Source organism: Oncorhynchus kisutch, linkage group LG20 (genome assembly GCF_002021735.2).
Source record: "Oncorhynchus kisutch isolate 150728-3 linkage group LG20, Okis_V2, whole genome shotgun sequence".
In the NCBI taxonomy this organism is placed as follows: Eukaryota; Metazoa; Chordata; class Actinopteri; order Salmoniformes; family Salmonidae; genus Oncorhynchus; species Oncorhynchus kisutch.
Window position 1 is genome coordinate 24,162,282 of NC_034193.2, and position 12,798 is coordinate 24,175,079.

General features: G+C 45.3%; 1 protein-coding gene across 1 annotated transcript in view; it reads left to right on the forward strand.

The window, feature by feature from the left end:
* Positions 1-12,798, forward strand: part of LOC109865516 (7-methylguanosine phosphate-specific 5'-nucleotidase) — a 24,506-nt gene continuing 11,708 nt past the window's right edge. The window contains exons 1-3 of the mRNA XM_020453760.2: positions 1-270; positions 1,357-1,431; positions 3,133-3,231. Coding sequence (XP_020309349.1) covers positions 268-270; positions 1,357-1,431; positions 3,133-3,231 — 177 coding nt within the window. The 5' untranslated portion in view covers positions 1-267. The remainder of the gene's footprint in view (positions 271-1,356; positions 1,432-3,132; positions 3,232-12,798) is intronic.

The window sequence follows — 12,798 nt, forward strand, 5'->3', positions numbered from 1 at the left end:
TCAACTCCCGCCGATATCGAGCTACTTTTTTTGAATCAACGTATGGGAACCACTGTTTACGTTAGTCTGTTTCAGAGGGAGGACTGCAGGTGCAACAAGATTTTGACATGTCAAGAAATCTAGCTGGCAAGCTAGCTAGCTAACAGTATTATTTTTCTGATTAGTTGTAGCATTTACTCAAACCAACCTTTCACTGATGTATTGCAAATACGTATGTTTGTTGCTCACTGCACACCAGTTTGTCTAGTTAGCTAGCAAGCGTCTGAAATGGTAAGTGTCTCGGCCTGTTCAATATCTAACGTAGCTAGATAGATAGCATTGCCATTGGCTATTCCTATGCACTGCTGGCAAGATTGCACAACAAAAAACAAGGGACACAAGAGTTCTAATGTCTTACCGAGAGAAACATCTCGTTGGTTTGCGTTATTTTGGATAGCAGTGCAAGGTAACCAGACACTTTGCTAGGTTAGCTACGGTTGTTTACTATATTGTTTTGAATTGGAATGATGAGCACAACGTAATAATGCCATATTTACCAAGGAAGGGTGTTAAAAAGTGAGGGAAATATAATTTATTGCAAACATATTGAAATGATTAAAAAAATGTTCTCAAACTACAGAGAACACACATAGCTAGTTATTATATCTAGCTAGCTATGTACATGCCTATAGTCATGTTATTACTGACAGAAGTAATTGACATTATCTCAATTCATATTGGCAAATGTTTGTTTTGTATTGGGGCACAGAGTAGTCATTCTACTCAGGGTATCTTGAGTAGAATGACTGTTAAACGGTAACTCCACCACGTTTCAACCTCATTTTCATTATCTCCAGAACATTGTCAGGGTCAACATATGTGAAAACGGTACATTTCTACGTTTTGTAGAAAGATATATAAAGTTTAAAATGTAACAAAATATATTTTTTAAAGTAAGCATTTCACTGTTAGTCTAGTTTTAAAACAGTGATTTTCAAACTGAGATTCGCGGAGACGTGCGGAGCAAGATAATACCATCCCTTGGGATAGAAACCCGGTGCAGGTTTGAAAATCATTAAAAAAAACTTTTAATCCTACCCTTTATCACAGAGAATCATAATCATTATTTTTTAACCTTATCTTTTTAAACACAGATCATAGAAACACATTGTTTTCACATATGTAGACACTGGTTTGGTGCTGGAGCTGATGAATGAGGTTGAAAAGTGCCGGAAATGCTCTTTTAATATAAATTGGATAAGCTAAGCATTGTTTTTTCCCGCTCTGCCTTGAGGCATCAGTGACTGGATGACGATGTCTCCTGTTCCATGAATTCCATTAATTAGCTAATACCTCTCTCCCTGGTTCTTTGCTCAGATATACCACATCCCCTGGATATATTTGCCAGTAAGGACTGTCCTAGCAATCTGGCACCAGCTGACAAAGTCTGAGGTCAGACAGCTTTCTGTTCTATTGTTGTCCACTGCTCTCCTCTTTACCCATGCCTAGTACAATTTATTAATCCAAATCCATCTCTGCTATTCAGTAACTGCATGCATTTTGTCTGACAGTCTCTCCTTTGTAAATACAAATGCATCTAAACTGTTCGAATTCCACATGATTTGTAGCCTATTAGAATGCACTGTATTTGGTGATTTGGGAAACGCATGTCGTTGGAGCATGTGTCGATACTGATAGGATCGAAAGAAAGGTAGTCATGCACTTGGATCAGCTTCCTCAATTGAAATCAGGCCTTAATATTTGAATTATTTCACAATACTTGACGACGTATCAGCTGCTAGAGAGATATTACCCCGTCTGCAAATATTGAGGTGGCTTATTCTAATGCTTACCCTATAAAAATGTACTAAATCACCGATTTGGCACATCATTGCACACATGTTAGGCTACACATCATTAAATATATTGAGATTACAGACAGTAGCCTACAAGTAGCTAAATATAACTACATTTATTGAACATGAAATATGATTGAAATAGGCCTATATTTTATTGCAGTCATCTCGGTTTTAATTTTAATACATAAAATAATATAGTTGTTTGTATCAATTGCAAAGACATTATTTTTTATTTCTAGTCAACTTTGTTCTGAAGTTGTCTGCGGTCACGGAGATCTTTTGTGTATAAAGTGACACGGGAGGGCAAAAAAAGTGTCGAAAGATGCACTTAGCTATTCTACGAGTGGTCAGATGCAGGTTTTAGATTACAAGTGCAACGTTAATAACGATGGTTTTGGGAAACAGCTTAGAGATTTAACAATGCTCCTATGAGGTTCAAATGGTGAACTTAGCCTTATAATAAGTTAATAACTGCAAACTGTGTGGATTTGGAAGAATTGTATCCTACCCTCCTATTTTGCTCTTTAAGTCAACCTAGGCTGTGTAGTAGCTTTGTAATAGTAAAAAGAGGTATTTGTGTGTAGTCTAGTATTACTAACTTGGAAGAAATCGGCTACATTTTAAGAAATGCAGGCTTCGTAGTTGACTAGTAAATTAAAGCAATTAGCTCAGCATGCAGAGTGATGCATGATACATAAGGTGTTAACCTGGTGGCGGGAGTAGTATCTCAAAACTAACCACAGTGTATTCAAGTAGGCCTATGTGGGTTAGCGTTGTCCCCTGTTTTCTACATTTGTCCTTTTGCGCCCCCTACTGTTTAATAGCACCAATAGCACGTGTGGGATTTGTATTATTATTTTGGATTCAGACCCTACTAAAGATATGTGTGTGAGATTTCGGGAGGTTGAAATACGGGCTTTTTAATTCAGAAATAGCCTCGTACAAATTGTTTGCGATTTAATACAGCCGCATTCATCTTATTGTCCATACTGAACACATTTCACTAATCCATTCATTCCAATTGAATAGTGTTGATTTGCCCTGTTGATTTACTTCTGGCCAGTGATTGATTTACTTCCGGACGATTTGTTTTAAGCTTCATCATAGGAATGTTTTGGTACTGTAGTAAATGCATTACTTTATTCATGAATTAGCAGTGTAGAGCCTTGTAGTATAATCTACTGACTCTAGTCCCCCCACCCCTCTGTCCCTTGGCCCTTCCTTCCTCAACCCCTACATGGAATGGTCCCCACTGGTACAGGTATTCAACGCCTGTATTCTCCTTGTTCCCCAGATCCCAGAGCTGGCCAAGGCCTCTGTGCTAATGAGGGACCGCAGCAGAGTGGAGGAGACCATACAGGCCATGCAACGAGCCGGGCCAGATGCCCTCCAGGTAACCACTGGCCAGAAGTACTGTATACAGGGTCAAAGGTCACTTAGACCTAGCCAAAAAAAGCACACTGCAATAGCTCCCCACAAGAGTGTTTGTGTGTATGAGTAGAAATTTAGCAAACACTTCTGAGTACCGTCCGTGACGATAGGGGAGGGGTCGCACTCACACAATAACAGAGGGGGCAGAATACTGTGGCCCTGACGGCACAGCATAATCATAATGGTCTGACTGCACCGAGGTGCCGGGGAAGAATGGTCTCCACGGTGGACCAGCGTGTGTGTGTGTTGTGGGGAAAGGGGGGTATCCGAGCTCCATCAGCCAGGACTAGACATTGGCTTATCAAGTCTTTCCATCCCTGCTCAATTTTGGTGCGCCTCGCAAAAAGCTACAATGGTATACGCATTTAGATAGCAAGTCTAGTCTTTGAGCTGGGCTCGGGGATGGAAAAACTGTTCAAATAAAAAAAGTGTTGTCACATGCTTTGTATACGACAGGTGTAGACTAACAGCGGAATGGTTACTTATGCACCCTTTCCAACAATGCAGAGAGAGAAAAAAGAAATAGTAAAAAGAATAGCAAGGAATAAGTACACAATGAGTAACGATAACTTGGCTATATACACGGGGTACCAGTACCAAGTCTATGTGCATGGGTACGAGGTAATTGAGGTAGATATGTAGGTAGGGATAAAGTGACTAGGCAACGGGGGAGATAATAAATCAAATCAAAGTTCATTTGTCATGTGCGCCGAATACAACAGGTAGACCTTACAGTGAAATGCTTACTTACAGGCCCTAACCAACAGTGCAAATTATAAGTAAAAAATAGGTATTACGTGAACAATCGATAAGTAAAGAAATAAAAACAACAGTAAATAGACAGTGAAAAATTACAGTAGCGAGGCTATATACAGGCACCGGTTAGTCGGGCTAATTGAGGTAGTATGTACATGTAGATATGGTTAAACTGACTGCATATATGATAAACAGAGAGTAGCAGTAGCGTAAAAGAGGGGGTGGTGGGTGGCGGGACACAATGCAGATAGTCCGGGTTAGCCAATGTGCGGGCGCACCGGTTAGTCGGGCTAATTGAGGTAGTATGTACATGAATGTATAGTTAAAGTGACTGCATATATGATTAACAGAGTAGCAGCAGTGTGATAAACAGTAACAGCAGCGTATGTGATCAGTCAAAAGAGTTGTTAAAAGGGTCAATGCAGATATTCCGGTTAACTATTTAGCAGTCTTATAGCTTCGGGGTTTAGAAGCTGTTCAGGGTCTTGTTGGTTCCAGATCTGGTGCATCGGTACTGCTTGCCATGCCGTAGCAGAGAGAGCAGTCTATGACTTGTGTAGCTGGAGTCTTTAACAATTTTTAGGGCCTTCCTCTGACACTGCCTGGTATCAAGGTCCTGGATAGCAGGGAGCTCGGCCCCAGTGATGTACTGGGTCATACGCATTACCCTCTGTAGCGCCTTGCGGTCGGATGCCAAGCAGTTTCCATACCAAGCGGTGATGCAGTCACGGAGATGGGCTAAATACTGTACACTGCAATAAGGTCAGCAAAAACCAAACCATGAGGTCGAAGGAATTGTCCGTAGAGCTCCGAGACAGGATTGTGTTGAGGCACAGATCTGAGGAAGGGTACCATAAATCTGCAGCATTGAAGGTCCCCAAGGACACAGTGGCCTCCATCATTCTTAAATGGAAGAAGTTTGGAACCACCAAGACTCTTCCGAGAGCTCGCTGCCCAGCCAAACTGAGCAATCGGGGGAGAAGGAACTTGGTCAGGGAGGTAACCAAGAGCCCGATTGCCACTCTGACAGAGCTCCAGAGTTCCTCTGTGGAGATGGGAGAACCTTCCAGAAGAACAACCATCTCTGCAGCACTCCACCAATAGGCCTTTATGGTAGAGTGACCAGACGGAAGCCACTCCTCAGTAAAATACACATGACAGCTCGCTTGGAGTTTGCCAAAAGGCACCTAAAGACTCTCAGACAATGAGAAACAAGATTCTCTGGTCTGATGAAACCAAGATTGAACTCTTTGGCCTGAATGCCAAGTGTCACTGTGACGTAGAAGTCCGTCACTGGCCGCGGGCAGCATTTGGTTCTTTAACGCACACACATATTCATCACTCCTCCCTGCGCCATTATACCATAAGTTAACAATGTGGGTCGACACACAATTTAACTTCTGTCTTGGTGCATGCATTTCACACTTGTCAATGTTCATATTTGAGAGATACAATAATTATTATACTTATCAATGTTGTGGATGAGCGCATTGTTTGTTTGTTCTGTTCCTCTCTCTCCATCTCTGTAGCTTCTGGGTATGCTGGAAAAGGACCCGAGCTAAGGGAATTGGGTTGGCTTTATAGTGCCTGTCCCAAATGGCTCATTAATGCATATGGGCATATTGAAAGATATTGTCAGTAGTGATGTAAAGTTGTAAATGTTATGTTGTGATATTGTTTAAAACCGTGTTGCAATGTATATCCTTTAGTATGTTTAGTTCATGGAAAATGTAGGTTTGTATTGTTAATTGATTAATTAATTAGGGTTAATTGTTCTGAGGGGAGGGGCTAGCCCTACAAAAGGAGCCTCTCTCCAGTCTCTAAGGGGGATTTTTTGGATTGAGCTGTGGATGGGGCAGCATTGTTGTTAAGCTGTCCCATAAGGTAGACGTTGATGGCAGTACTGTTGTTTTCTGTTCCGGAATCACTTGTAAATAAACACCTTTGCACAGAAGAACTTTTGCGGTTCCGCCATCTTTTTATTTTTATAGAGGTTAGGATATCCAGTTTAGCCATCTGGCCTACTCTACGTGACATATGGTGGCAGTGGTGGGATGGCGTACCGCAAATCAGTGAATTCCAACAAGAGAGGTAAAGGAATGCGTACAGGATTGCGTTCTCAGCAACAGCATCAACTGTCAGAAAAGGTACCTGAAGTTGAACCGGGGTGGAATACCATGGAATCGTCTGGTGAAGAAGAGGTCAAGTATGAGAAACTAGGAGCCCGACCGCGGGGCCAAAGACAACCAGAACTGGGTGAGCTGCTGACTGAAGGAGCAGTTGGGGGACCAGAACCACACCCAACCATGGTAACCCTTTTTCAGCAACTTTTCACCTGCCTTGAGAGGAGGGACGAAGACCTCAAGCAGGAGTTACGTGGCCTACACCAATCTATCCTCACAGCTCCCCACCAGGCGGAACTCGTCAGTGAGAGCCCAAGATTGGGTCTTCCAACACCAGGACGACAAAGGCTCGATGCAGCAGGGACTTCAACTCCACAGCAGGCACCCCAAGCAGTAATGAGGCCAGCACCAGGAGACCAGTCCAGCAGTGTTAACGTCCATCTTCCAGCATTCCTGAGGAAGGAGCCAAAGATGCCCTCATACCAGCAGGGGGAGGACATTGAAAACTACCTGCTGAGGTTTGAGCGCATGGCTAAGACGTGGCAGTGGCCTGAGGTAGAGTGGGCCTGCAGGCTTGTCCCATTGCTCACGGGCAAGGCCTTAGAGGCTTACACAGCAATGGATGAGGGGCTGGCCAATGTCTACAAGGGCTTGAAGGAAGCGCTGCTGGTGAAGTTTGACATCTCACCGGAAACCTACCGTCAACGCTTCAGAGCTGCATCAACGCCATCGGGTGAGTCGCCGACAGAGACGTACCACCGCCTCAAGGGTCTCTACCGACGATGGGTTCGACCGGGGGAGAAGACACAGGACGAAATCGGGGAGGTCATCATCCTCGAGCAACTTCTACAAGTTCTACCACACGACATTCGAACCTGGGTCCGAGAGCACGAGCCCAAGGACGGGCTTATGGCGGCCAAGCTTGCACTGCAGTATCTTAATGCACGTAAAGGGGGCCCACCACAACCTGCAGCACCCGCTCCAAGGAGTCTCAGAGACACAAGGGACATCAGAAACGCCAGAGATGGTGGAGGTAACTCTGGGGGTTATGTGTCTGGGAGGGAGGTAAGGGATCATGCAGTTCGCTCTGATGGGAGGGGTCTGACCTGTTTTTACTGCCGGCAGCAGGGGCACAAAGCTTCAATGTGTCCGCTACGTAAATCCAAGCTCTCAGGTTACTGTTATGTACCCAGAGAGGGGGATGGTGTTCAGAATAGACAGACTCGGGAAGGGTCATGCTTGGTACCTGTAAAAGTGAATGGTAAAAGTCTTACTGCAATGATTGACACCGGCAGTTCCCTGTCATTGATCAGAAAAGGTAATGTACCTGTTAATGACATTGATTATGGTCATCAGACACTGATCCAATGTGTCCATGGTGACCAGTCACAGCAGCCCACAGCTGAGCTCACAGTTGAGATTCAGGGTCAGAAATACCTCCTCAAAGTTGGGGTAATGGAGAAGCTACCTTTTGAGATGATTTTGGGGAGGGATGTGCCTGTACTCTCTGATCTGTTGGGAAGTGTGGGGGGTCAGCTATATGAGCAGTCAGTTTGCCAGTCTGATGTTCAGATGGCATGTTCAGTTGTCACTCGTGCCCAGGCCAAAGCTGGTTTACAACCTCTGCCTGACTTGTGTGATAGTCTGTGCGAGGGGGGAACCAAAGGGCCCAGAAAGTCACGCCGCCAGCGGCGTCTTGAGAAGTATGTGGGAACCCCTGTACCTGTTGCTGATGTGTCTGGGTTAGAGGTGCAATGGGATGTTCCACAAAATTTTGCTACACTGCAGAATTCTGACGCAACCTTGAAATGTTTGTTTGACAAGGCCTTAGCTGGGGACAGTCAATCTTCATGTGGGGGGATTTACACAGTAGACAACCACATACTCTACCTTGGGTCAGAGGCAGATAGCAGGAAGTTGGTGGTGCCATCTACCTGTAGACCACTTGTTCTCAACCTTGCACATACAGTTCCATGGGCAGGCCATCTAGGGCAACATAAGACCTATCTTAGGCTAGGCTCCCGTTTCTTTTGGCCCTCCATGTATACTGATGTACAAAAATACTGCAAATCATGCCCCACGTGCCAGAAAACCAGTGCTGTCCGTAGGTCTGAACGGGCTCCTCTATGTTCACTGCCAGTTATCTCTACCCCATTCAAGAGAATTGCAATGGACATTGTTGGACCCTTGGAGAAGAGTAGTGCAGGTTACAAGTATATATTGGTGATCTGTGACTATGCCACCCGGTTCCCAGAAGCCTTCCCACTCCGTTCCATAACCACTCCAAAGATAATCAGTGCTCTTGTTCAGCTCTTCTCTCGTGTAGGAATCCCAGATGAAATCCTGACGGACCAAGGGACAAACTTCACCTCGCGACTGATGGTTCAACTCCACCGACAGCTGGGCATTAAAGGCTTGAGGACTACTCCCTACCATCCCCAAACGGATGGGCTCGTAGAGAGATTCAATCAAACGCTCAAGAACATGCTGAGGAAGTTTGTGGCTGACACTGGTAAAGACTGGGATAAGTGGTTACCCTTTCTGCTTTTTGCTTACAGGGAGGTGCCTCAGGCATCGACAGGTTTCTCGCCATTCGAACTCCTCTATGGATGGCCAGTGCAAGGACCACTGGACCTGCTGAAGAAGTGCTGGGAAGGTTCCCCAGTAGCTACCTCAGGACAGGGGATTGTCCAGTATGTCCTCCAGATGCGAGACAGGTTGGAACGGTACCGAGAGGAAGCTAGAGCAAACCTTCAGCAAGCCCAGAAGGCCCAGAAGAGAGGCTATGACCAGCACGCTCGCCACAGAGAGTTTGAGCCAGGACAGAAAGTCCTGCTCCTCCTTCCCTCATCTACCAGCAAGCTCCTTGCGCAATGGCAAGGACCGTACCTAATCGGGAGGAAGATGGGCCCAGTGACCTACGAGGTGCTGCACCCGGACAAGGGTAAGAAGAAGCAAACCTACCACGTGAACCTTCTCAAGGCCTGGGAGGAGAAAGAGGAACTCTCCAAAGGAAAGTCCTTTCTGGTCCGCAGAGTAGAAGAGGATGAGTCGGATGGGGTCACAGAGGCATGGAAAGAACGAGCAGAAGTCATACTGGCTCACCTGGAAGAAGACAAGCAAGATGAGCTGAAGCAGCTGTTTGGCAAGTATCCGGCCCTCTTCAGTCAGAGACCAGGAAGAACCAAAGTCCTGGAACACGTCATTCGTTTGAAACCTGGCCAGAACCCTGTCCGCCAGCATCCTTACCGTGTGCCTGAGAGGCTGGTGGTAGCCCTCAAGGAAGAGGTCCACACCATGATAGAGATGGATATTGTCGAGCCATCTTCAAGTGAATGGAGCAGCCCTATTGTCATTGTCCCAAAGAAGGATGGCTCTTTGCGCGTCTGCATGGACTTCCGTAAGGTGAATGCCATCTCCCAGTTTGATGCCTATCCCATGCCCCGCATTGATGAGTTACTGGAGAGAATAGGTAGAGCTCATTACATCACCACATTGGATCTCTGCAAAGGGTACTGGCAGGTGCCCCTGGATGAACAATCCAAGGCCTACACTGCATTCCGGACGCCAATGGGCCTGTTCCAGTTCAAGGTCATGCCGTTTGGCCTTCATGGGGCCCCTGCGACTTTCCAGAGGCTGATGGACAAGGTCCTCCAGGACTGTGACAATTACTGTGCTGCTTACTTGGACGACGTGGTGATCTACAGCCACTCCTGGGAGGAGCACATACAGCATCTTAGCAGCGTCCTGGGGAAGATCCATGAAGCAGGCCTCACGCTTAACCTCCTGAAGTGTGAGTGGGCGAAACAGGAGACAAAGTACCTGGGTTACCAGCTGGGTAAGGGTGAAGTTCGGCCTCAGGTGGAGAAAGTGGAGTCCATCAGGAATAGCCCTCAACCCAGAACCAAGACACAGGTGAAGTCCTTCCTAGGTCTGGCAGGGTGGTACCGGAGATTCATTCCACAGTTTTCGACCATCGCTGTCCCTCTGACCAACCTCACTTCGAAGGGGGCCAGCAACCCTGTGAAGTGGACTGAGGAGTGTGAGGAAGCCTTCATGACACTGAAAAAACGACTGTGCTCATTCCCTGTTCTCCAGACCCCTGATTTTAAGAAGAGATTTCTCGTGCAGGTGGACGCTTCGGCTGTAGGAATTGGAGCTGTACTGGCCCAAGGGGAGCCAAGAGAAGAGCTTCCTGTGCTGTACCTGAGTCGGAAGCTGTTGCCCAGGGAAACCAGGTATTCTACAATCGAAAAGGAGTGCCTGGCTATAAAGTGGGCCCTAGATAGCCTCCGTTACTACCTTCTTGGGAGGGAATTTGACCTGCACACGGACCACAGAGCACTGACCTGGATCCAGACCATGAAGGACCGGAATTCTCGTGTGACCAGGTGGTATCTGGAGCTCCAGCCCTTCAGGTTCTGTGTCCGTCACAAGGCAGGAAAAGAGAACGTTACTGCGGACTACCTATCAAGGCTCCCGAACATGGTCGCTTCAGGAGAGGAGGAAGGTAATGTGACGTAGAAGTCCGTCACTGGCCGCGGGCAGCATTTGGTTCTTTAACGCACACACATATTCATCACTCCTCCCTGCGCCATTATACCATAAGTTAACAATGTGGGTCGACACACAATTTAACTTCTGTCTTGGTGCATGCATTTCACACTTGTCAATGTTCATATTTGAGAGATACAATAATTATTATACTTATCAATGTTGTGGATGAGCGCATTGTTTGTTTGTTCTGTTCCTCTCTCTCCATCTCTGTAGCTTCTGGGTATGCTGGAAAAGGACCCGAGCTAAGGGAATTGGGTTGGCTTTATAGTGCCTGTCCCAAATGGCTCATTAATGCATATGGGCATATTGAAAGATATTGTCAGTAGTGATGTAAAGTTGTAAATGTTATGTTGTGATATTGTTTAAAACCGTGTTGCAATGTATATCCTTTAGTATGTTTAGTTCATGGAAAATGTAGGTTTGTATTGTTAATTGATTAATTAATTAGGGTTAATTGTTCTGAGGGGAGGGGCTAGCCCTACAAAAGGAGCCTCTCTCCAGTCTCTAAGGGGGATTTTTTGGATTGAGCTGTGGATGGGGCAGCATTGTTGTTAAGCTGTCCCATAAGGTAGACGTTGATGGCAGTACTGTTGTTTTCTGTTCCGGAATCACTTGTAAATAAACACCTTTGCACAGAAGAACTTTTGCGGTTCCGCCATCTTTTTATTTTTATAGAGGTTAGGATATCCAGTTTAGCCATCTGGCCTACTCTACGTGACAGTCACGTTTGGAGGAAACCTGGCACCATCCCTACGGTGACGCATGGTGGTTGCAGCATCATGATGTGGGGATGTTTTTCAGCGGCAGGGACTGGGAGACTAGTCAGGATCGAGGAAAAGATTAACGGAGCAAAGTACAGAGAGATCCTTGATTAAAAACTGATTCAGAGTGCTCAGGACCTCAGATTTGGTCAAATAAAATTTGATTTGATTTGAGGTTCACCTTCTAACAGGACAACAACCATAAGCACATCAGCCAAGACAACGCAGGAGTGGCTTCGGGACAAGTCACTGAATGTCCTTGAGTGGCCCAGCCAGAGCTCGGACTTGAACCTGATCAAACATTTTTGGAGAGACCTGAAAATAGCTCTGTAGCAACACTCCCCAACCAACCTCACAGAGCTTGAGAGGATTTGCATAGAAGAATGGGAGAAATTCCCCAAATACAGATGTGCCAAGCTTGTAGCATTATACCCAAGAAGACTCAATGCTGTAATTGCTGCCAAAGGTGCTTCAACAAAGTACTGAGTAAAGGGTCTGAAAACGTATGTAAATGTGATATTTCACATTCATAAATTAGCAACAAAAAAAACGGTTTGTCATTATGGGGTATTGTGTGTATATTGAGGGGGGGGGGGGTGATTTAATCAATCAAGGATTTAACATAACAAAATGTGGATAAGGTCCAAGAGGCTTCTAAACAGCTTCTACCCTCCAAGACATAAGACTCCTGAACATCTAGTCAAATGGCTACCCATGACTATAAGCACCCTCCCGTCTCCACACCACGACGACTCTCTGTCGTCATCTATGCACAGTCACTTTAATTTCACTCTACCTACATGTACATACTACCTCAACTAATCGGCACATTGACTCTGTACCGGCACCCCCCTGTATATATTGTTATTTTTTACTGCCGCTCTTTTATTTCTTGTTAATTTATGTCTTATTCTTATCTGTATTTTTTTGAAACTGCACTGTTGGTTAGGGGCCCGTAAGTAAGCATTTCACTGTAAGGTCTATCTATACCTGTTGTATTCGGCACATGTGACTAATAAAATTTGATTTGAAAAAGTAAAGGGGTCTGAATACTTTCCGAAGGCACTGTATAAATGGCAAATTGTCGGATACACAAAAAGATAGACTGATCTCCCTGCTACTGAAGCAGGAGCCAGAGGGCCAATACAAAGACGCCGTCTATAAAAATAAAATGAAAGTAGGGAGGCCCCTCACCATTAAATGTAGCGACACAAAAAATATTGGCTAAATGTATTGCTCATAGAATTCTTACAAGGAAGATATATGGGAGACAACATTAGATACCTCCTAGAAATAATGAAAACTATTAGAATGCAGGGAAACCAAGCGTAG